General features: G+C 46.2%; 1 protein-coding gene across 4 annotated transcripts in view; it reads left to right on the forward strand.

The window, feature by feature from the left end:
• Nucleotides 1-16,471, forward strand: part of ANXA2 (annexin A2) — a 44,816-nt gene extending 28,345 nt beyond the window's left edge. For 3 of the 4 annotated variants that reach the window (XM_032622636.1, XM_032622635.1, XM_032622634.1), the window contains exons 4-13: nucleotides 57-151; nucleotides 3,398-3,511; nucleotides 6,794-6,884; nucleotides 7,824-7,903; nucleotides 9,496-9,555; nucleotides 11,530-11,623; nucleotides 12,231-12,326; nucleotides 13,333-13,391; nucleotides 14,515-14,637; nucleotides 16,096-16,471. In XM_032622636.1, coding sequence (XP_032478527.1) covers nucleotides 57-151; nucleotides 3,398-3,511; nucleotides 6,794-6,884; nucleotides 7,824-7,903; nucleotides 9,496-9,555; nucleotides 11,530-11,623; nucleotides 12,231-12,326; nucleotides 13,333-13,391; nucleotides 14,515-14,637; nucleotides 16,096-16,155 — 872 coding nt within the window. In that variant the 3' untranslated portion in view covers nucleotides 16,156-16,471. Of the gene's footprint in view, nucleotides 1-56; nucleotides 152-3,397; nucleotides 3,512-6,793; nucleotides 6,885-7,823; nucleotides 7,904-9,495; nucleotides 9,556-11,529; nucleotides 11,624-12,230; nucleotides 12,327-13,332; nucleotides 13,543-14,514; nucleotides 14,638-16,095 lie in introns of all 4 variants that reach the window. The other variant, XR_004348448.1, reaches the window with a different exon arrangement.
• Nucleotides 16,472-22,623: the final 6,152 nt, after the last annotated feature.

Below are 22,623 nucleotides of genomic sequence, written 5' to 3' on the forward strand. Positions count from 1 at the left end.
GCCCAGAGAACTAGAGCATATGGTTGAGTAACTACTCCCTACTTGTGTCTTCATAGGTGTGGACGAGGTCACCATCGTCAACATTTTGACCAACCGCAGCAATGCACAGAGACAGGATATTGCCTTCGCCTACCAGAGAAAGACCAAAAAGGTACAGCAGGTTCAGGGATGGAGGGCATTCCATGTTGAATTTCAGTTCCTCAGCCATTGCTTTTTCTTTTTGTGAATTCTGGCTCTTCCCAGCAAGCGCCTCCTGGAACTCTAGGAGATCCAAGGTTTTCCCCTTACATCCTGTAAGAGTCACAACTCACATATACGTGTCCCCTGGGGTGCTTGGAGCTTATGCATAAAGACCACACCCTCTTCCAACCCAGAGGGTGTAAAGGGAGCAGTTCTGGAAATAGAAAGGATCGGGGAAAACAACAACAGGTATCATTTATTGAGTGCTAACCTTTTTGCCAGGTATGCCGTTCTCTACATGTGGCCACTCATTTCATCTTTATGACTTCTGCTGGTTCTTGATAAAATGTTTTAAATTTAATCTTGGGACACTAGCCTCCATTTGAGTATTGATCCTGACACACTCCTCTCATTCTTAAAAAAATACAGTTGAATTCCTAAGATCTTTGCAACCGCCAGGTTTAGTTTAGTAGCTCATTTGGTCTCTAGGCTGTCTTCACCTTGCCATGCTCTCACTATTTAAAGGGTCTTGTGTGCCTTTTTCCCTTGCTCGTCCACGAGTGGTTAAGGAACAGCCCAGCACTTGTTCATCCTTTATTTTGTCGCAGTGTTAGGAAATTTATTTTTACAGACAGGCTGCTTTATTTTTAACTTCTTGCTATTAAAAGCTTTCGATTTATTCTTGGACGGTGCAGTAAGCATGGCTTCCTGCAGCTCCCGCTTGACTTACGGCTTTCACTCGTAGTCACAGTGGAGGTGAGCTGGAAGGATTCTAGAAAAGACATTTCTGCACTTGGAGTTGACATGACCACCAGGGTCCAGGAAGTTGCAGGTCACACCCTGCTATATCTCCCTCTCCCACCTCTCAAAACAGTTGGAAAGGATGTAAATAGGAAAGCATGCAGCTTGTTTCCTCTCATATGCATTAAAATTTTTCTTCCAGCTAGACTGACATTAATCTACTACAGTGAGGCATGGAAGGGAGTGTTTATTTCTCCACTTTCCCAAAAGGATCTGTGAGCTGGTAGAGCTGAGTTCCAGTTGGAGCAGAAGGCCCACCTCTTTGGACAATATGCCTGTAATTGCTCCTTCAGCTGTCACAGAGTGTGGTCTTGGAACACACTTGGGTGTGGACACATAAGTGTACATAGAAATATAGAAGCCCGGATTTCGATTTCAGATGAGATATATGGAGGACAAAGCTCTCACATACCCTGTTGGAGGGATGATGTTACAGAATCATGGTTTGGTGACCTCACAGGCTTCATGGTGGGCTGGGGACAACTCACTATCCTATGATTCTTGATACCTCTTAACCCTGGGCTAAGGAGAATTATCACATTTTAAGAAAGATACATAAAATAATGGAGATACTTTCTGAAGGAAATCCTGAAAGCAGAACCTTATTGTTTGCATAATAAAGGAGAAGGCCCTGTATTGTACTTTAACAATAGGGACCGAGGCTGCCTAGGTGAGGGGCTTGAACAGCATGGGTACAGCTAGTAGAAGTGGACAGGAACTGGGACAGAGCATCAATGTTATATTTCTTTCATGTTCAAGCAGATGCCAGGTTTCTCCGTAGAAGGAATGGTCATATTTTATTTGTCAAACATATCTGGACAAATATTCCTTGCTAAGTGCAAAGAAAGCCCCGTGCTTGACATTATGAGAAGCAGGAAGTTGGCTGCCCATAAGGAGTTTATTATAGAAGTGGAAGAAGTCAGTAGGTGCCCAAATGCTATTTGAAGTCTGAACAGAGAATGGGTAGAGGGGAGTGTCAGGGTAGGCTAAGTTTGGAATTACCTAACCTCAGAGTTCCACGCCGGAAAATTGGTGCTCTAATTGGAAGGTGTAGCTTTCTAAAGTTCTCTCCTAAGTGCTATGTGTTACTAGGACTTCAGGAAGCAGGAGAAAGTAGGTGATGAAAGGGTTGGGCCAGATGATTTCTAAGACCCATCTCAGTCCTCGACATCTGTGAGTGATTTGAGAAGATTCTCTCTGAAGCAGGCTGCACATCACCTCTTAGAGCCTGCACATGCCTCTAGGGGCTGAACGTCGTAGATGCCATGGGTGCTGCTGGAAAGCAGGAGAGGAAGAGAGAAGAGGGGGGAAAAAGTGAAAAGAAAGAAAAAAAATAATTATAACAGGAGAGTTCAGCCATCACTCAGTGCCCATGATTTGTAGGAAATCTAATCCCCGAGGAAGCATCTGGCAAAGCCACATCGAATTGGGATATCTGTCTGCCTATCTGGGTGCTGACTCAGGCCTCTGACTTGAAATCTGTCAGTGGATTTTAATGGTAACAGTGGGAACCTTTAAGAAACAATATATAGCAGGGAAGCCCAGCGGTGAATGGGGAGGGCGTTAGTCCCTGCCATCTTGATAATACCGTTCCAGTTTGGTATGGAAAATAGAGGTTCTCTCAGTCTTAGGTGAAGTGTCTTGCATAGGAAAGCTTCATGAGATCACTTCTAGCCAAGTGGGGGCCTCTGGTTCCACCTGGAGACTTTCTGGAGCCACCTCTGCACAGCTGTACAAAACCTTTCACAGGAGGATACCAGCAGGCCACAAGGGTTCTGCTTCCTTGGAGGCTCCCCACTTTGATCACCTCCTTCTTAGCAGGGGCCTTGACCCTAGAAAGTGCCCTGTCTTAAATAGGCTGTTACCACGTGCGAGTGTAAGCGTATTGTAAACTGCATAGCTTTCTGAGGCATTGCATGCTGCTCTGGTTTCCTTTTACTGACTGGACGAGAGGGCAAAATCAGCTTGGATTTTAGGGGATTTTACCGGCGGAAAGTCTGATCTTTCCATTTCTGACCTTTGGGTCTGCCAAAGGGAATGCGGTTGAAGGATACTTTGACCGAACACCCCAGAGTTGTCAAAGAATCACAACCTGCTTTACAAACACATGCCTCTATTTTTTTTTTTTTTTTTTTTTTGGTACGCGGGCCTCTCACTGTTGTGGCCTCTCCCGTTGCGGAGCACAGGCTCCAGACGCGCAGGCTCAGCGGCCAAGTCTCACGGGCCTAGCCGCTCCGCGTCATGTGGGATCTTCCCGGACCGGGGCACGAACCCTTGTGCCCTGCACCGGCAGACGGACTCTCAACCACTGCGCCACCAGGGAAGCCCCCACATGCCTCTATTTTTGTCTTACTAGTTTTAAAGGGAATATTGGTTACCAACCAAGTTTTCCATGTTGTTGTCTGCTTTTCTGAAGGAACTTGCATCAGCACTGAAGTCAGCCTTGTCCGGCCACCTGGAGACAGTGATTTTGGGCTTGTTGAAAACACCTGCTCAGTATGACGCTTCTGAGCTGAAAGCCTCCATGAAGGTAAACACGTGTGAGATGCAATCTCTGTCAAATCTGCCATTAATATTTGTGAATTACAGCTTCCTGAGTGTAATTAGGTGATTTTCAGTTATGTTGAATTCTCATTTGGAATCATTTTTTGGGAATGAACTGAAGCTATAAGGCTCAGGATTTGTACCAAAAATATTTCAATTACTTTTTTTAAGACTGTAAAGAAATTTCATGATGCAGAGAAGTCAGTTACCAGCTGCTACTGCTTGGCACCTGGGCAATTGGAATACCATTTGGAAAAACTACTTCCTTGATTACACTTCCTCTTTAAAAAAGATTTGTTATGATATTAAGGCAAAAGTAAAACTCATAGCTTTTGTTAAGTGAAGCTTAACAAAAATCTGCGTATGCTGTTTTGGTTGTTTCTTCTGACCTCCTTGCTGGTCCCATTGTTTGATTCAAATTTGGGGCAAAATCAGAGCATCACAGTGCACATAAAGGGTGATTTCAGCTCGTGAATGGTTCCTGTGTTTTGTTCAAAGTATCAAGGCACATGCTACTGTCTTTTGTTTGTATTTTGCAAAGTTATTTTGAACATGGATTTTTTAGGTTAAATTAGATAGTAAAAATTCCAGGTTGTAAGTTCCCCTGAATTTTGTGTGTACCTAAAACATCGAGTATTATATAAATGGAATAGATATATAAACATAAATGCATGTTTAATGGCAAAGCACAGAACCCTTTTCGGAAGTGTGCCTGCAATACTTTGAATAATCTGACACTGCCCTCTGCTGCTAAAATTGGGTAAAGCCTCAGAGTGGAGGGAAAGCTGTAGTTCTGATTTTTTATTCTAAGTCTGAGTGCATTTTCTGTGATGCCACCATTTCTGAATTATGGAGAGACGGAGCTGTAAGTCAGTCACCAGCTAATGAGCTAATGTCACAGTTCAGTTGTCATCCCTTCCCCCACAGAGCACCTCGAGAGGGAGGCAGCTTCCCACCGGGTATTTCCAAGGCCCAGAAGTTGATAGCTCAGGGCTGCTGAAAGATTTGCTCTGAAATCAGTTTTCCAGCTTGGCCCAAGCTGTGCTCAGTTTATTTGAGCAGACTTGCTCTGAGTTTTCTAAGTAGACTATATTGAACAGAATGATAAAATGTCAACAACACTTAATGATCCTGTTTAATAAAAAGAACACTGAAAACACTCAGCCTTGGGACCTTTGGAACCATGGATGAGCTGGCCTCTCCTAGGTTTCTTCTGACCATCATCACTTCAGATCAGTTTATCTTATTTTTGCCAAGAATTCATTTAGTTGTGATTTGTGCAATTTTATAAGTATCTATTACTAGGTATTAGTGACTTGAAACAGACCTGCTTGAGCTGTCAATCACCATTGTAATCTATGTAATTGGGCCCAATGAAAGGTGCTTTGACTGCTAGATCTCTGACCTTGTGCCAGCTCTTCCATTAGCTATCACAGCTGAGTACCCTTCTGAAATCCATAAAGCTTGGAGTGACATGAACTGAACTATGCTTTAAAAAAAATCTGTTCTGACTTCTGGCAATATCTACCATATGTTACAGTAGACGTTGCCCTTGTGATGGGAACTGTGGACAGTCTGTGGAGAGCTTGGGCCAAGTTTGAAATTGCCAAGGTCACCTTTAAATATAGAGGAAAAAATGCTATTAGAATTCTCTGATATTAACATGGGTATATCAGTGATGAAAGAAAACAAATCTTCTATTGCTATACCTGTTCTACGTTTCAACAGTGTCAGGATATAGCATTTCTTCCAATGCATGAGTTATTTTTAGACTATATGATATATCCTTGAGATTGAAAAACTGCCCCCTAAAATATTTGAAGATGCTTGGTAATCTCTTTATAATAGCTGTATAGAATGTTGTGTAGACCTTTTGCTAAGAAGGGAAGAAATGTTGGCTTTGCCAGCACCTCTACAAATCATGATTAAAAACTCTGGGAGAAGAGGCCTTGGCTCATACTAGATGAGGAATCAAATTCAAAATTAACTATTAACCTGAGGCTTAGCTTCTATAAACCACTTTTTTAGGGGCATATAAACTCTAATAAGTATAATTAATAGCTGACACACTTTTCATGTGGATAAGTAAGTTTCTTATTGTATTAACACCTTATAATTGATTTACATTTTAGACAGTTGTAATTCTACTTAGTTCAAAGTGATATTTCCATACTCGGAAAGACAAGTATTAGAGAATCCTGATTATTAAATCTTGACTTTGATCATGAAGCCAGCTTTGAAATACAGGTTTCATTGGGTCCTTTCAAGCTCTCTGGCATGGCAGCTCAAAAGTGTATATATTAAATTTGAATAGGTCACCCATCAAATTCTTATTCCTTCATAAAGTGTTGGTGTCTAGGTTTATCTGGCACTTCCTTATTTCCTTTTGCTTCTCTAAAATGCCCGAAGAGTGCATCGCAATCAAGCAAAAATGGAAGTACAAGAATGAAATTTTTAACATTAACCCAATTTTACATTTCAAAGAGGTAAAGCTAAAAATTTTATCTTATCTATACCTTTCCCTCGTAAAAGACTTACTCCAATCTAATGATGCTGGCTGCACATGACAGCATAAAATCTCTGTGTTCCTTTGTTTTAAATTTCTGAGCAGAATTGTACAATAAAGAAAATTATTTCTCATCTATTAAAGTAATGGCCAATTATTAGAGAAGTTGAAAAATAAAGAAACATAGGGAGACGATAAAGTTATTCAGTTTACAAACCCATCGCCAAAAGGCAACCACTTTTAACATTTTGGTGTATTCCATTGCTGTCTCTTCCCATTTCACTATACATTTATATATAGTGGAAAAAAATTTTTTTTAATATAGTTGAGCTAAAAAAAACATGTCAGTTAAACCATCTTTTATTTTGATGAAGCTTTTTTTTTGCGTTACGCGGGCCTCTCACTGTTGTGGCCTCTCCCATTGCGGAGCACAGGCTCTGGACGCACAGGCTCAGCGGCCATGGCTCACGGGCCCAGCCACTCCATGGCATGCGGGATCCTCCCGGACCGGGGCACGAATCCGCGTCCCCTGCATCGGCAGGTGGACTCTCAACCACTGCGCCACCAGGGAAGCCCGTTGATGAAGCAATATTTTAAAGGAATAGAATATAACTTTACCTTGTGCTGAGGAATGCAGTACAGATCCCTCAGGAGGAATGCAGGAAGGGGCGTGCGTGTGTAGTTTACCTGATTGAGATCAGGGAAGTGGGCTAATGGCCTGGAGGGCTTTCCCTGCTGATGTCTGCAATGCCTGGTTCGCAGGGGCTGGGGACCGATGAGGACTCCCTCATTGAGATCATCTGCTCGAGGACCAACCAGGAGCTGCAGGAAATCAACAGAGTCTACAAGGAAAGTGAGTAGCCCCAGTTCTGTGGTGCACCCTCTCAGCCCTGTTTCTGTGACCCCCATCCTGGCCTGCGGGGCTGGTGTTCAGGATAGGGTGCCTGGATTACTTGTGGAGAAATGCTTGCCACCTGGACCGTCCAGGGGTCTGCTCTGTTCCAGGTCCCTCTCCTCCATCTCCTGATGGCCTGGGTTTTGATGATTATATTCCCCTAGAACTAATACAAAAGGATATACAGGAGAGAAAGCAGAGAAAACAAACCAAAAAAAAAGAGATCTGGTGGGGAGAAGTAGAAAGTATTTTACATGGATTTCTTGGAATGGGTGCTGTCCAGTTTCTGCTGAGGAGGTTGCCAGCTCTTGACTGTGGATCACTGTTGCAAGAGGCACATGGACCTTTGTGCACCAAGCAGTGTAGGAGACCCGGCTGGAGTAAATGATGCAGCTTACATGTGTATGTGGTACCACTACACTTAAACAGAGATGCTATTTTGAATAATAAAGTACAAATTCATTGAAAAGTACTCTTTAATTCTTACTAGTTTTTGCCATTGTGCATTTTCTCGATCAGTAGATAATAAACCGCAGTTGTGTATGTGTGTGTGTGTGTAGTCCTCCAAATTTTTTAATGATCCAAATAAGTATAGTCAAGAAGTTTGGGAACCAGTATTTTAGCTACCCAGGAAGTCACTGATCACAGGTGAGCTTTGAAGATCCCTGGTCTGATCCTGCTCTGCGTGTCCCTTGTCACTGATAATAGCACTGGTTCTGATTTTATGAGGGTAAAAATCATTCTGGAGAGTCCACCTCCTTCGGGTGGGTACATCCATGCTGCCACAGCTGTTTCTGCTTTTTAGAGGCTTAGTGGGCAGGGGATAAGTGGGACGGGTGGCTGGCTGGCTGCACAGGCAGGAAGCATCAAACCAGATGTGTTGTTTTGTTTTCCAAGTGTACAAGACCGATCTGGAGAAGGATATCGTTTCTGACACATCTGGTGACTTCCGCAAGCTGATGGTCGCCCTCTCGAAGGTTGGTTTCCAGTTTATTTCTTTGTCCTTGCTTCCTCCCAAGGCAAGTTGTGCGCCTCATTTTATACTTGGGAACGAATTAACTCAATCATCTGTGCCTGCATCAGAAATTCCAGCTGCATTTTCGACAGTGGGTTTGCACTGTCACTGCAGAGTTGTCATTTTTGTATAATAGGATTTCTTATCCTGCAAAACCGTATGGTCAGGTGGACTTTGGGGCCAGAGGAGGAAGAAGCAGCTCTCAGCTCCTGGCCTGGATTTACGTGCCAGCCCTCACTCTGACTCGGGGAAGGTCATTTTGCCCCTATCTGTGGTCACATAGGACCCAGTGGCAAGTGACCCTCTTGTTTCACTTGCTTTCATTTCTTAAGAGACGATTTGCCCAGGTAGTGGTTTCCCTGGAGAGGTCTTTGCTTGTTTGCTAATGTTAACACATTAATGTGGATGAAAGGCATTTCCTTCCTTAGTCTGAGTTCTGACCCGAGTGCAGTTTAATGTGTATTAGCTGGGCGAGGGAAGAGGAATTTTCCCCTGGGAACCCTGATGACAAATGGTCGATGGGCATGCTGTATCCTGCCCACGCACCTCTCCATCACCATAACAGCTCCGTACTCCCCTCCCCAGCTCTCTTCTCTACCACGTGCCCTGCATACCGCCACCCACCCATCTTTTTTTTTTTTTTTTTTTTTTTGCTGTACGCGGGCCTCTCACTGTTGTGGCCTCTCCCGTTGCGGAGCAACAGGCTCCGGACGCACAGGCTCAGCGGCCATGGCTCACGGGCCCAGCTGCTCCGCGGCATGTGAGATCTTCCCAGACCGGGGCATGAACCCGTGTCCCCTGCATTGGCAGGCGGACTCTCAGCCACTGTGCCACCAGGGAAGCTCCCGCCCATCTTTTTGAAATCCACTTGCACCAAACTCCTGATCAACAGACATTTCTGCTGCATCATATCCAAACTCTCAACTGCCTTTAAGTGTCTTCTGTCCGCTGGCCCTCCCTAACTTAGTCCTCCTCGCTGGGCTTCCCTCCCGCTCACCTTCTCCTCGGCTGGGCGCACATCACTCCCCTGTGCGGAATGGCTTCTCCTGCTTCCCACTGCCAGCCTCATCTGACGGAGCCTTTGCGCTTTGCCTCAGCTGCACCCCATTGTCCACAGACTTTGCTGACGATTCTGCCTGACAGATTTCTGCCTTCTTTTGCATTTCACGTCTACTTAGAGCCACAGATACTGTGTTGTTTTACCATTTATTCCATGCGTATTTCTCCATCTGGGCTGTGAGCTCTCCGAAGGAAGGAGCTAAATACCATTACCTTTTTTAGGGAGATTCTGTAAGGTGCTTAGCCCAGAACTGGGTAACAAGAGGGTATATATAGCCCCCACTTCACTGCCTCAATTATTGTAACAATCCTTGGTCTTACCTAGACTTTTTGGTTTTAACCTAGACTTAAGTGAAGAAAAATTTCAGGAGGGTGTTTATTCAGTAAATAGCGGCTTACATGAGTTGGGGAGAAAATAACATTTTCAGTTTTAAAATGTACAAAGAAATACATTTGATGTTCTTAATTTTTTTTATTTTTATTTTTTCCCTGTAGGGTCGAAGAGCAGAGGATGGCTCCGTCATTGATTATGAACTGATTGACCAAGATGCCCGGGTCAGTGCCAAGCTTCTTGGTGTTCGGGGTTTTGTTTCCTAGTCTCTGGATAATGGGTATAGTTACCCATCCTGCATAACAAATTACCTCAAACTCAGTGGCTTAGAACAACAAGCATTTATTATCTCTCAGTTTCTGTGGGTCAGGAACTGGGAAGTGGCTCAGGACTTCTGAGGTTGGAGACAAAGTGTGGACCAGGGCTGCGTCATCTGAGGGCCTGACAGCTTCAGGAAGATCTACTTCCCAGATCACCCACCCGTGTAGTCCCCCACCCATGTGACTGTTGGCAGGAGGCCTTACTCTTTTGCCACGTGGGCCTCTCGAAGGGGTTGCTTGAGTGTCCTCACAGAGAGATGGCAGCTGGCTCTCCCCAGAGTGAGTGATCCAAGAGACACAGCCCGGAGGAAGCCAGGTGCCTTTTATGGTGTAATCTCAAGAGTCACACACACTGTCACTTCTGTCACACTCTTCATTAGAGGCGAGTCACTAGGTCTAGCTTCCAGTCAGTGGGAGGGGAAGTAGGCTCCACGTTTGGAAGGGAGGAAGGTCAAAGAATTTGTGGGCTTCGTTTTCACTCTCTGGAAGCTGTGGTTATAACGGGATATACCCTTATAATGCTGGTGTCAGTTACAGGATCAGTTTCTGACTCACATTTGCTCATCTAGGCTTTGCTTGTTTCTGCAGGGTGTGATGCTGGTGTTCACACTGGTGGGCATTTGCTACAAACACACACTAATAGAATTCACAGCGCAGAATAGTGGGAGGAGATGGTAGAGGCACAGGCAGGGATAGGAAGGCTTACTGCCCTTGGTGGTGGGGGAAGAGGTGAGAGAGGCAGAGGCCCTTCCTTCTTTTCTGGCTGAATAGAACTGCTGGTTCTCATTCCATAATCACCCAGAACTATTTGTGAAGCTGATTCAGATCACTGTGAACTACATGCCTTTCCCAGAGGGTCGACAGCTGTCTCAAAGTATTTCATAAGAGCTGAAGAACAGAATTAATTTTAATCCGTTTTAGTCTTAAAATTCAGTATATTTCACATAGCCCACTTAGCAGGAGGTAGAAAAGGGTTTTTTTAATTTATTTTTTATTAAATTGATTATTTATTTTTGGCTGCGTTGGGTCTTCTTTACTGCGCGGGCTTTCTCTAGTTGCGGTGAGCAGGGCCTTCTGTTGTTGCGGAACATGGTCTCTAGGCGTGTGGGCTTCAGTACTTGTGGCTCCCGGGCTCTAGAGCACAGGCTCAGTAGTTGTGGCGCACGGGCTTAGTTGCTCCACAGCATGTGGGATCTTCCCGGACCAGGGCTCGAACCCGTGTCCCCTGCATTGGCAGGTGGATTCTTAACCGCTGCGCCATCAGGGAAGTCCCTAGAAAAGGGTTTTGCAGCTCCCAGATAGTGGATGGTCACTGAATAAGTATCGGCTCTTGCATAAGCCTTTCTCCTTCCTTCCCTGCCATTCTTAGCGTCACTTATAGCCCCTAAATTTTCCAGAAACTGAAAATGTGATTGGACCAGCTTTTTTTTTTTTTTTTTCAGCTCCATCATTTCCGGAGTCTCTAAGAATTCTGGGGGGGTGGGTACGTGACTTGTAGCTGTCTTTAGTAGACGACCATTAGTTTATGTGCTATTGAACGTGCCGAATGGAGGAGAGCTGGATGTGCTAATGAGCATTGGCTTGTCCTTCTGTATATGAGTAGAGGTTCTTGGTCATCCCTTCGGTGTTCAGGGAAGGAGATTTCTACAGCATCACCCTCACGAACAACCTCCTGTCCTGCTGTATGTCTGTGCTTCAGGAAGACTGCTCTTAAGACTTTTGACCTAAACAGCACATTTTTCCCGTGTCTGCAGTGCAGTCGTCCTTTCTCATTTTGGCATTCTGAATGTATAGGTTTTGGGGTTTTGTGCGTGACGGGTTTTTAATGACCTTGCTCTGGACTGTGGAATTAACTTCCGTGGTCGGTTGTGCTCGTAGGATCTCTACGATGCTGGCGTGAAGAGGAGAGGAACTGATGTTCCCAAGTGGATCAGCATCATGACCGAGCGGAGCGTGTGCCACCTCCAGAAAGGTGAGCGCTGTGCTGGGGAGGTCTTAGAGCCCCGGGGCCAAACCGGAGGGCCCTCTCAAGTGGGCCGGCTGGGTGTCTGTGTTGGGGCTCGGGTCTGCCAGAACAGAGTACACTCCCTGCTTTGTACCCTCTAATCTCACCCATTTTTCCTCACCAAGTCCATTCACCCTTCTTTCCCATTTTGGATCGTTTTTTTTTCCCCTAAATCCTTTTCATGTTTGGTGCTTTGTTGTGCGGCCTCTTCTCGTCTGGATCCTTTTATCTTGCTATATCTGTTGAAGTAGTGGACTTAGTTGGGTGCTATGTATGTACTGTTTCTCGTGGCCCAGAGAAAGTGGGTTCCATGCTGGAGAGATGAAGATGGTCAAAACATGTGGCTGGGGCAGTGCCATTTAGAACAGGTGCACGGTACGGCTGTCCCAGGGCAACTGGTACAGTGTCAGCTCTGGTCTGCATGGCAGTCCCTAACCCTCTAGGGTGCTATGATTATCATCATCTTTGTGTGTGTGTGTGTGTGTGTGTGTGTGTGATGCATAACCGTGTGGGTAACCATTGATAGTTTTGACTAGTGGCTCTGTTATAATAATTATCTGTTGCTTTTCTTTAGTATTTGAAAGGTACAAGAGCTACAGCCCTTATGACATGCTGGAGAGCATCAAGAAGGAGGTTAAAGGAGACCTGGAAAATGCTTTCCTGAACCTAGGTAAGCAGGTGTGGCCCCCTCATCCCTAGTGGACATCAGCTTTCAGTCAGCTAGCTGTGCTGAAGCAGAAGTAACAAATGGCCATCCTGTTAATTCAAGTGGCTTTGGGAGACATGAGACATGGCTTCTTTACATGATTTGGGTAGTTTCATAATCTTCACCGTATGAATTTAAGATATGGAACTGAAGAAGGGCTTACGTTGGTAGAATGGAGCGTTGCCCAGGAGGAATAAGATAACCAAAGAGGGCTTCCCTGGTGGTGCAGTGGTTGAGAGTCCGCCTGCTGATGCAGGGGACACGGGTTCGTGCCCCAGTCCGGGAAGATCCCACATGCCGCGGAGCGGCTGGGCCCGTGAGCCATGGCCGCTGAGCCTGCGCTCCGCAACGGGAGAGGCCACAACAGTGAGAGGCCCGTGTACCACAAAAAAAAAAAAAAAAAAAGATAACCAGAGAAAGGGCTGTCTCCATTGGGGGAACTCACACATCCATTTGGGTTTCTGCATTGCTCAGAGTCCCCTGGTTTAAGAGCACAGTTGGGGGACTTCCCTGAAGGCACAGTGGTTAAGAATCCGTCTGCCAATGCAGGGGACATGGGTTCGAGGCTTGGGCTGGGAAGATTCCACATGCCGTGGAGCAACTAAGCCCGTGCGCCACCACTACTGAAGCCCGTGGGCCTAAAGCCCGTGCTCCCCAACAAGAGAAGCCACCGCAATGAGAAGCCCGCGCACCACAATGAAGAGTGGCCCCCGCTTGCCGCAACTAGAGGAAGCCCACCTGCAGCAATAAAGACCCAGCACAGCCAAAGATAAATAATATATAAATTTATTTTTTAAAAAAAAAAAGCACAGCTGGCTGATTCAGAGGATTCCTGGTTTTCCCTGAGCGTTTCCCATTTTGCAGAGCCCACTCCTGTTACGTCTGGTCGTCTGGTGGTGTCCCAGGTCAGGGCTTCACCCCCTACTGGTGGAGGAGAGAGGAGTTACTGACCCTTTTCTTCTCTCCGCAGTGCAGTGCATTCAGAACAAGCCCCTGTATTTTGCTGACAGACTGTACGACTCCATGAAGGTAAGGGCAACTGGCCGAGAGGTCCATGTTTCCACACTAGGCTTTTTCTTCCTTTGTGCCCCAGACTAAAGCTCCTGACTAGTGGATGGAGGAAGGGACCCCACTGTCTAGGTGCAGGAACACACTAGTCAGCTCTGCTTTAATGTGACAGGTGAGAAAACCACAAATCTGTCTTCTGTTTCTCCCAACTACTTGAACACGTGTTTGTGTACAGGTAGAAAGCAAAGTGCCACGGGAGAGAGAAAGTGCTAGATGGTGATCATGTCAGATTCCTGTTCAGATTTCTCAGTGATTCCCTCCCGGTACCCCAGAGTAAGGACAGACAAGGAAAAGAGGTTATTAAGCAACCACTAGGCAGTAGGCATTGTGCGACTTACTTTATCTTAAATCATTACCAAAAAACCTGTGAGGCGTGTGTGACTATTTTCTTTCTAGATGAGGAGAATGGAGCTTGGAAAGTTTCAGCTTGCTTGAGGTTACATAGCCAAACTTGAACTTGGGTCTGTCTGACTCCAAAGCCAGCCCTGCACTTTTCCCTTAAATGGACTGTCTCTTCCCACAGTCGCATCCCCTTTTCCACGCCTTAGGTGTGCCTTGTGCCTCATGGCTTCCAGGCCCTTGCCACCTCTTCCTGGGTCACCCCCTTGTCCACACTGCCTCTCTCTCGTCTCCCCTCAGGTTCCATGTCAAGTATGGCCCGTTCTCTGCTCTGAGGTTCTGGATGTAAACTTGAGTGGTCCTTATTGCTTGTACCATTCAAAATGGCATAGAGCCACGGTGAGCGTGGTAGCACGTGCTCTCTAAGCCCCCGAGAGCCAGGAGCTTTGTGTTACGTACGTAAACTCGCGCACTTCCTGACCTGAGCCTTGCAGTGGTTAGCGCTCAGTTCACGTTTACTGAATGTACAGCATGGGGGCTTTGTGCCAGTTTCATGCTGGTGTGTTTGGAATTCCAAGGCGCTCATTGTTCTTAAGGGAGCAGTTTTGCGGTTATCTTTGCAGTCTCTTAGAGGGCGGCATCAGGAACCCAAATGAGTTCCATGCGCAGGAGAACTCACTAGACTCTTTTTTAACGATTAACATTGTCAGCGAATTATAACTTGGAGCGTAAATTTGACTTTCAGGGCAAAGGCACTCGTGATAAGGTCCTGATTAGAATCATGATCTCCCGCAGTGAAGTGGACATGTTGAAAATCAGATGTGAATTCAAGAAGAAGTACGGCAAGTCCCTGTACTACTACATTCAGGTAAGGCCCCACCTGACCATCAGAGGGCTGGGAGTCCTGGTCAGGTGCCTGTCAGAACAATGGCAGAGGGCTTCCCTGGTGGCGCAGTGGTTGAGAGTCCGCCTGCCGATGCAGGGGACACGGGTTCGTGCCCCGGTCCGGGAAGATCCCACGTGCCGCGGAGCGGCTGGGCCCGTGAAGCCATGGCCGCTGAGCCTGCGCGTCCGGAGCCTGTGCTCCGCAACGGGAGAGGCCACAGCAGTGAGAGGCCCGCGTACCGCAAAAAAAAAAAAAAAGAACAATGGCAGAATGGTGGTTTTCTGTTTTCTAACTCCCCGGGGAAGAGATGCTAGTCATCAAATATCAGGGATTTATTTTGAAAGTGCTATTAGGATTTGTCCTGGAATCTTACAGAATCAGGCAAATATTTCATATTTCCCACACCTATTCTGCAGGGACAGTTGGTGCTCATGACAGTGATCCTGCAAGACTTGCTGACATCCTGAAAAGACTTAGATCAATTTAATCTACGTTTTATTATATTTCCATTTCTTGAAAGTCCTCTGTGATAAGCCTGGCAACATTTCCTCACTCAGAACTCCCATCTCTCCCCTCCCCATTTAGCCTGTCCCTGTTTTGGAGGGATAGAGTGTTCGTATATAAGAAGCAGTTGCCTTCACCGTGGTCCCTCCCACTGTGTTTAATTCAGACAGATGTTGCAAACCCCTCTTTCTGAAAGATCCTGAAAATTTCAACGTCGTGTCAGTGGTTACCAGGGGTGAATTTAGAGCTGGGTTTGCTATAACTAGGTTTACTAGGGCATATGTTTAAAATTCAGGGAGGGGCTTCCCTGGTGGCGCGGTGGTTGAGAGTCCGCCTGCCGATGCAGGGGACGTGGGTTCGTGCCCCGGTCCGGGAGGATCCCACATGCCGCGGAGCGGCTGGGCCCGTGAGCCATGGCCGCTGGGCCTGCGCGTCCGGAGCCTGTGCTCCGCAACGGGAGAGGCCACTGCAGTGAGAGGCCCGCTTACCGCAAAAAAAAAAAAAAAAAAAAAAAAAAATTCAGGGAGGATTTAGACTCAGCAATTATTTCCTTAACTCATCAGCTTTTTCCCACGGTGACCTTAAGAGTCCACGAAACAACAGAGTCAGGCAGGAAGGTGCCTCGCGTGTCTTCTCTGGAAGGATGCGGGCCAGGGAGAAAACAGGTGCTGTTTGCAGGACCTCAGTGCAAGAGGAGCAGACTGGGTTCTGTCCTCTGGTCACTTACCATGTTAATCCCCAGGACGCTGTGTTCTCTCTACCCTTGTGGCAATAATCTCCCCTGGGCCACGATCCCTGAGGGTCCTCTGATGGTTTGGGTGTGTCTGGGCAGGTCCCACAGAGGCTCCATGTGCCGTGGGCCTGCTTGTGTGTTTCTGCAGAGTGTGGGTCTTTCTCCTGACCCTGAATTTCTTTTTTCTCCTTGGCCACTTATAGCAAGACACCAAGGGTGACTACCAGAAAGCGCTGCTGTACCTGTGCGGTGGGGATGACTGAAGCCCTCAATGGCCCGAGGGTCCAGGACGGCGGCTCTGCGCTCCCAGCTAACAGTTCTACACAGTCAGCTTGTGGCTAACAACCCCCTTGTGCCCATCCCTGGGAGGATGACGTTAGTGCTGCCCACCTCACCTGCTCCATCCTTAGTTTAGTTGCCTAAGCATTGCCTGCCTTTCCGGTCTAGTCTCTCTTTACAGTAAAAGAAATGAACATTCCAAGGAATTGGAAGTGAAATCTATGATGTGAAACACTTTGCCTTTTGAGTACTGTGTCGTAAACAGATGAATAAACTGAATTTTTACTTTAGGAACAAGTACTTTGTTGACCTTGCTCTCAATTTAATTGTTTCAAAATCAAACGTGCTTACGGGTGGTATTGTTGGGCCGGTAAGGCTGTCCCCTTGAGGAAGAAAGCTCTAGAAAGGAGCGGTCCGATATAGTAGCTGCTATCCAGATGCGGCTACTTACATCTAAATTTATTTAAATGAAATAATTAAAAGGTCAATTCCTCAGTCAGTCTATCCACATTTCCGGTACTCAGTATACACGTGTGGTTATAGCTCCTAGTGTATTGGACAACACAGGCAGTGCACATTTTCATTATAATAGAAGGTCCTATTGCATAGGGGATGAGAGTACCTATGGGGGGAAAAAATCCCAGAATGACCCCTTCATCTGCTCATCTTTATACAGGTAAGTTAGGTGAAAACAAGCGGCAGGGGCCTCAAACTGGGAAAAGGGTAGGATGGTGTGGTAGACTCCATTTAGCAAATATTCCAAGTATTCCCATAAGAATTACAGAAATCAGTAACATCCTGCCCCAGCCACGAGGGCTTACCTGTCAGAGTCAGGCTACAGCATCCTCGTACAAGCGGTGTAACAAAAGTAGACGGGCACACAGAGAAGAAAGCGATTGGCTTTGCCTGGGAGGACTGAGAAAGATGACCCAGAGAAGAAAACGTCTGAGCCGTGCCCTGATATCTAAGGGGAAGTGTGACAGCTGGGAGGAAGCTCTCCACGAGCATTCTTATGGTTCTGATTAAAGGTAATTCATACACCTGGTTCACATTTCAAACGTCACACAGAGTCTGTGCAGTGAAAATTACATCTCCCTCCCACTCTCTTCCCAGCCAGCCAGGGCGCCTTCCTAGAGTCACGTGGTTTCTGGTCCTTCCTTCCATGGATAGACTGTGTGCTAAGCAGGCGTGTGTGTTGATGTACCCGTCTCCGCTCACAAGGTGAAGGTGCTGTTCATTGGCTTCTAGCCCAGGACCCTGCAGATGGCCTGCTCATACAGGTACCTCCCCTAAGCTGGGGGTAGGGCTGGGGCAGTGTTGATGACTATCCCCAAATCCTTACACTACATCTCCTCCTCGTGAAGGGTGCTGTGTCAGTCACTAATTCTTGACACCTGGCCGATGTTGGACGCGCTTAGTGGTCTGCAGGGACTAGGCAGGTAGTGGAAATGCAGGTGGGAAATGGGCTGGTTGGACAGAAGTGGGGAGCCTGGAGAATGGAGAACACCTGCCCCACTTTCAGCCTTCAGATCCAATGAAAACAGCACCACGATAACCAAAAGATATATGTCTGTGGACTGATTGATTTGCTATTTTGACCTTTGGCAAACTTGCTGTAGAAACTCAGATGGAACAGAGCTCTTCAGTCACTAGGCCCATAAAGTGCCCGTAAGGCCACTGAGATACTCTTTAAAATGCAAGTGAGGCAAAAAATAGTGTGTCTTCTCAAATGTCTCTTCCTATGCATATTAGATGTGATGCCTCCGATCCCAGAATATACTTTTCCGCGAGCTTGGGGCAGAGTTCAAGGAACTGCATAAGAAGCGGGGAATTTCTGTCTCCCCGCACATTCTGGTGTTGCCCTCAGAAGTGGTCGGGCTCTGCGATGTCCCTGGCAGTCCAGTGGTTGCGGCTCCGTGCTCCCAATGCAGGGGGCACAGGTTCGACCCCTGGTTGGGGAGCTAAGATGCTGCACACCGCATGGCGCGTCCATGAAAACAAAACTGGGCTGAGCAGAGGCTGTCGGGAGCCGTGTTTCAGATCACGAAGCATTCAGGCTGTTTCTTCCCACCACACAATGCGTTTCATGCAGCAGAGGGAAAGGTGGTGGAAAGAGAAGGCAGGGCTGGGCAGCCAGGGTGTGGGCAGGCTCCTGCTCTCGCCCTGCCCAGGGTGGCCTGGCCACTGGTCTGGCTGCTCTGGGCCCTTCAGCAGGCGTGGAGGCAGCTTGGCGAAAGCCAGGCCCCCGGAGAACCATTCCAAATGCTGCCTGCTGTCTCCCCTGAATGGAACAATGGCTGTCTAGTGTTTTCCAAAACTGACAGAAAGGGCACTTAGAATTTGGCCTCATCTTCTGGATTCCAGCTTGTCCTCCACAGTTAAGCTGTCCAAACCATTTCTTTTTTTTTTTTAATTAAATTATTTATTTGGTTGCGCCGGGTCTTAGTTGCAGCAGGCGGGCTCCTTAGTTGCAGCACGCTTGTGGGATCTAGTTCCCTGACCAGGGATCGAACCCGAGCCCCCTGCATTGGAGACGCAGTGGAGTCCTAACCACTGCATTACCAGGGAAGTCCCCAAACCGTTTCTGGAAGTAAAGAACCATCTGGAGATTTGACTATTCTCCCAATTTTACTTTGTAAAGAGAAGGAAAAGGGAATGCGGCAGGCTTTAACAATGGCAGCTGATAATAAGAACTTTGTATTCTTTGAGGAGTTAAAGGTAAATGCATGCAGTTTAGTCATGGAAACTTATTAAACTATGATTGTGAACAAGAAGATACGATTTTTTTTCTCCCTGACCTGTGTGGTGGAGCAGGACAGGACTGTCACATTGCACAGCTCCAGACGGCACCCTTCATATTGTAGCCTATGTGAATGGTATGTCCCCTGGACTTACACAGTGCACAAACCTGAGCGGCCATACATGACAGCCCTATATGGTGTGTGTGAGATGACCGACGAAGCCTTTTTGTCACATTGTTGGCTTCCAGGTTAGAGTTGGAAGACAAATCTTACCTAGAAACAGGTGGCTAAACCTTGTCTTTTCCACAGACTCTTGATCTTTGGACCCATCTTACTGGGCTATGCATCAATGACTACGCATATGAATCTTCCCAGTATGTGAAGTTCCTGTGGTGTAAATTATTAGTAAAGATAGCTAGAGCAGGGGAAGCCAGGCTCACAAAGTGGCTGCATTTAGCAAGAAAAATGATTTGAGGACAGAAATCTTTTAAATCAATTTTTTGTCTTTAAATGACTCCAGTCTCCAGGCCTCTCCCCACATTTTGACAAACGGCTTTGCCTTCTCATCCACATTAGTTTATCTGACCTCCTTTTTCCATCAACTACCAAAATGAAAACTCTGCTGCAAGAGAGAGGGAGCAATTTTAAACATCCCTTAGCAATGAGGCAGAACATGCTATAGCCATCAAGTTCTAGTTGTTCATTCTATTTATTGAAAAAAGCCTGTAGCCTGATTTCTTTTATGCGAGTACATTTGAGCAAGCAAAGTTTATAGAGATGACTTATCTCATTACATTAGAAGAGTGATTTGCTATCTCAGCATCTATAAGCAATTTTAACAGACATTTCTGGATGAAGAAGAGCTTTTGTAAATATATGCGAAAGACACGATTTCATCAAGCATTAAATTGGAGGTGCCCTGGAAAAATATTACATTTGTGCATTCAATTAGCTTGATTGTGGCTGAATTTTGTCCACTGAAGGAAGCATTTCTACAGAAAAACAGGAGCATTCCCTATGTCAGCAGGTTTCTTAAAACAGAAAACACACTTTCCCCTTTGCAAGTCCTCTTTTGCATTTGTGCTGTTCCCAGCTATGCGTCCCTAATCAGCCTTCTCAGTCTCGTTCTCCACAGTAGAGGGTAAGGGGAGAGCGAACCAGGAGCCACGTTGTTTAGGCCTTAGAGAAATCCCAGCCCAACGATTCCAACATTAAATAGCCTTCATCTAGTCTGAAGGCTAGGCAAGCTCTGGGCAAAACTGGGACGGGTCAAGGATGGACTTAAGTTCTCCGAACTTGCCTTCCTGGTCTCTGCAGGGCCTCTCCTTTCAGGGTCTGTGGGATGCTGTTTAAATCTTGGTAGGGCTGTTAGCCCATGTCTCTTTCCTGGAAGTAAGTGTACAGGGTCAGCTTTATCTTGGAATGAAGGCTTTGTTCCCATATTACGGGAATGAAAGGAGTTAGTGAAGAAATGGGAGAATGGTTGGGATTCAAGAGGGCTTTCTTGGACCCCTGAAATCACAGTAAAGAAGTGAGCTAAGTATTTAGGATGATCACTAGCCCTTCCCTGCAACCCTTGCTGTTCTGTAGTTGAACCATCAGCTTTATATTAATAAGAAACAAACCAGAAAGGACATAATGTCAGTGGAACCTGGTGTGGAGGTGGCTTGTTAAACAGTAGGTGAGGACAAATTACAACTTTCCCAGCTGTAATCCATTAGAGCCCAAGGCTATCATACTTCAAGTACATTTCTAAAGATTAATACAAGGATTAGCAAGGAGTTTGGATCAGGAATACAGAAATATTTCAAACAAGTTTTAGGTTTCTATATCAGTGAGGTTGCCAGATTTCTTAGATTCTTGAGCTTTGGAAAATCATCTTGGTCTTAAAGGATCACCTTTGTCCTAATAGATACGAACTCATCTATGACTAGGAAAAATTTTAAAGTCCAGAGTTGGTCAGGTAATACAGGATCTCTCAGTCATTCACTTATTCATTTATTGACTTATTAATGTATTCAGTAGACAACCCTACTATATGCTGGTGACTGAACTAATCACTGAGGATTGGAAGAAGAACACGGTAACACTGACCATGCAGAATAATAAGGGCTGTGATGGAGGCACAGGTGAGACTCTTGGGGGGGGGGGGGGCGGTCCAGAGTAAATGATTCTCACCTAGGATAAAGCATCTGGAAAGGTTTGGGGAGAGGCAATCCTTAAAGCAGGAATTTTTTTTTTTTGATATTTTTTTCCTGACATACAGGAGGAATACAGAATCACTGTAGAAAGTTTAAAAATACAGAAAAGTATAAAGGAGAAAATCTGAATCACCTGGAACTCCAACTAGACCAAATCACTGTTAACATTTTGGCAGGACAACTTGAGACTGAGCTCTTGTTTCCTTGGCAGTAAGCTCAAGAGGAAGGAATGAGAGGCAGGTTTTCCTTCCCATCCTGAAGAGGGAGGGCTGAGTTCCAGGCAGTAGAAGTCAGGCTTCCCTTGCCTCATGGAAGAATTAAGTGGATTTTGAGTTTTCCAAGTCCAGTTCAAGAATATGTAGGCCTGGATTGTCTAAAGGGAAGGGTTCTGGAGGAAAGGAAGAAGCGAGTAGCCTAACCCTGGCTCAGCTGGGTTCAGAGACTGAGCATGGTAGTGCCCAGGGGATGGGGACAGTACCCAGCCTCCATGCAGTGCCTGGAGTGTCCTGACCTCTGGGAAGCCTGGGTGTTTGCAGGGAATTAAAACCTTGTCTGCTGTAGTGCTGGCTCCCGCAGGGAAGGTCTTAGTGATGGTATGGTGAATGGGGAATGAGGCTCTGCCCAGTGTTAAAATCTATTTCCAGTCTTGCTCTGACTCTATACCATTTCCTTCCCAGTCACCGGGACAGCACACATTCCACGACCAACTGCTAGAAGGGAACCTCTGTACGTTTACCTTCTGACTTTTCTCCTTGTCACATTTTATGATTTACAGTATCTATTCCAGATAAATCCTAAGTATTCCAGACAGTTCAGAGCTCCATAATTTAGACCTAACTTTGTGCTTTGAAGACCCTAAGTTAGTAGGGAAAACAGGTTCCTATTAGAGTCTTAAAGCAAGAGAAGGAAGATGAAGGATGCACTCCAGATAGCATATTCCAAGTTGCTAGGAAAACAAAGAAACCATAGAAAATGATTTCAGAGCATAGATGAAACAAAGGAAGAGGTGGAATCAAAACTTTTCAGCTCTTCAGTGGGATGACTGCCAGTTCTGTTTTTAATATGAGGTTTCAGCATCGTTCACATGTAGCTTCTAATACGAACAGATCCAGAGTAAGGGAATGCACGTCAGCCTTATTCCTAGCCTCTGTATCCTTTGTTTCTCCCCTTGGTTGAAGCCTCCAAATCTCCACATAGAAATTCAGGCCTGTCCTGTGCCTGGTTTCAGGCCTTTGCTGGCCAGAGCATGGAGTATTTAACCAGCTTTGTCTCCTGCTTGGCATGACCCTGCTCAGTCCCAGGAAGCCCAGCTGTCCCAGGAACAGGCTACTTGCTTCTTCCTTTCACCCCAGAGCCCTCCCCTTGGAGAGAATCTGTGTCCACTGGGCTCAAGGGGTTCCAACCAGCTTATATATTCATGTCTCTGCAAACCCTGCAGGTTACTCTCCTGACTAGATGGTGATCAGCTTATGCCCTAAAGCAACAAAGACAGATACTGAGACAGCCAAAG

This window comes from Phocoena sinus, chromosome 2 (assembly GCF_008692025.1).
Source record: "Phocoena sinus isolate mPhoSin1 chromosome 2, mPhoSin1.pri, whole genome shotgun sequence".
In the NCBI taxonomy this organism is placed as follows: Eukaryota; Metazoa; Chordata; class Mammalia; order Artiodactyla; family Phocoenidae; genus Phocoena; species Phocoena sinus.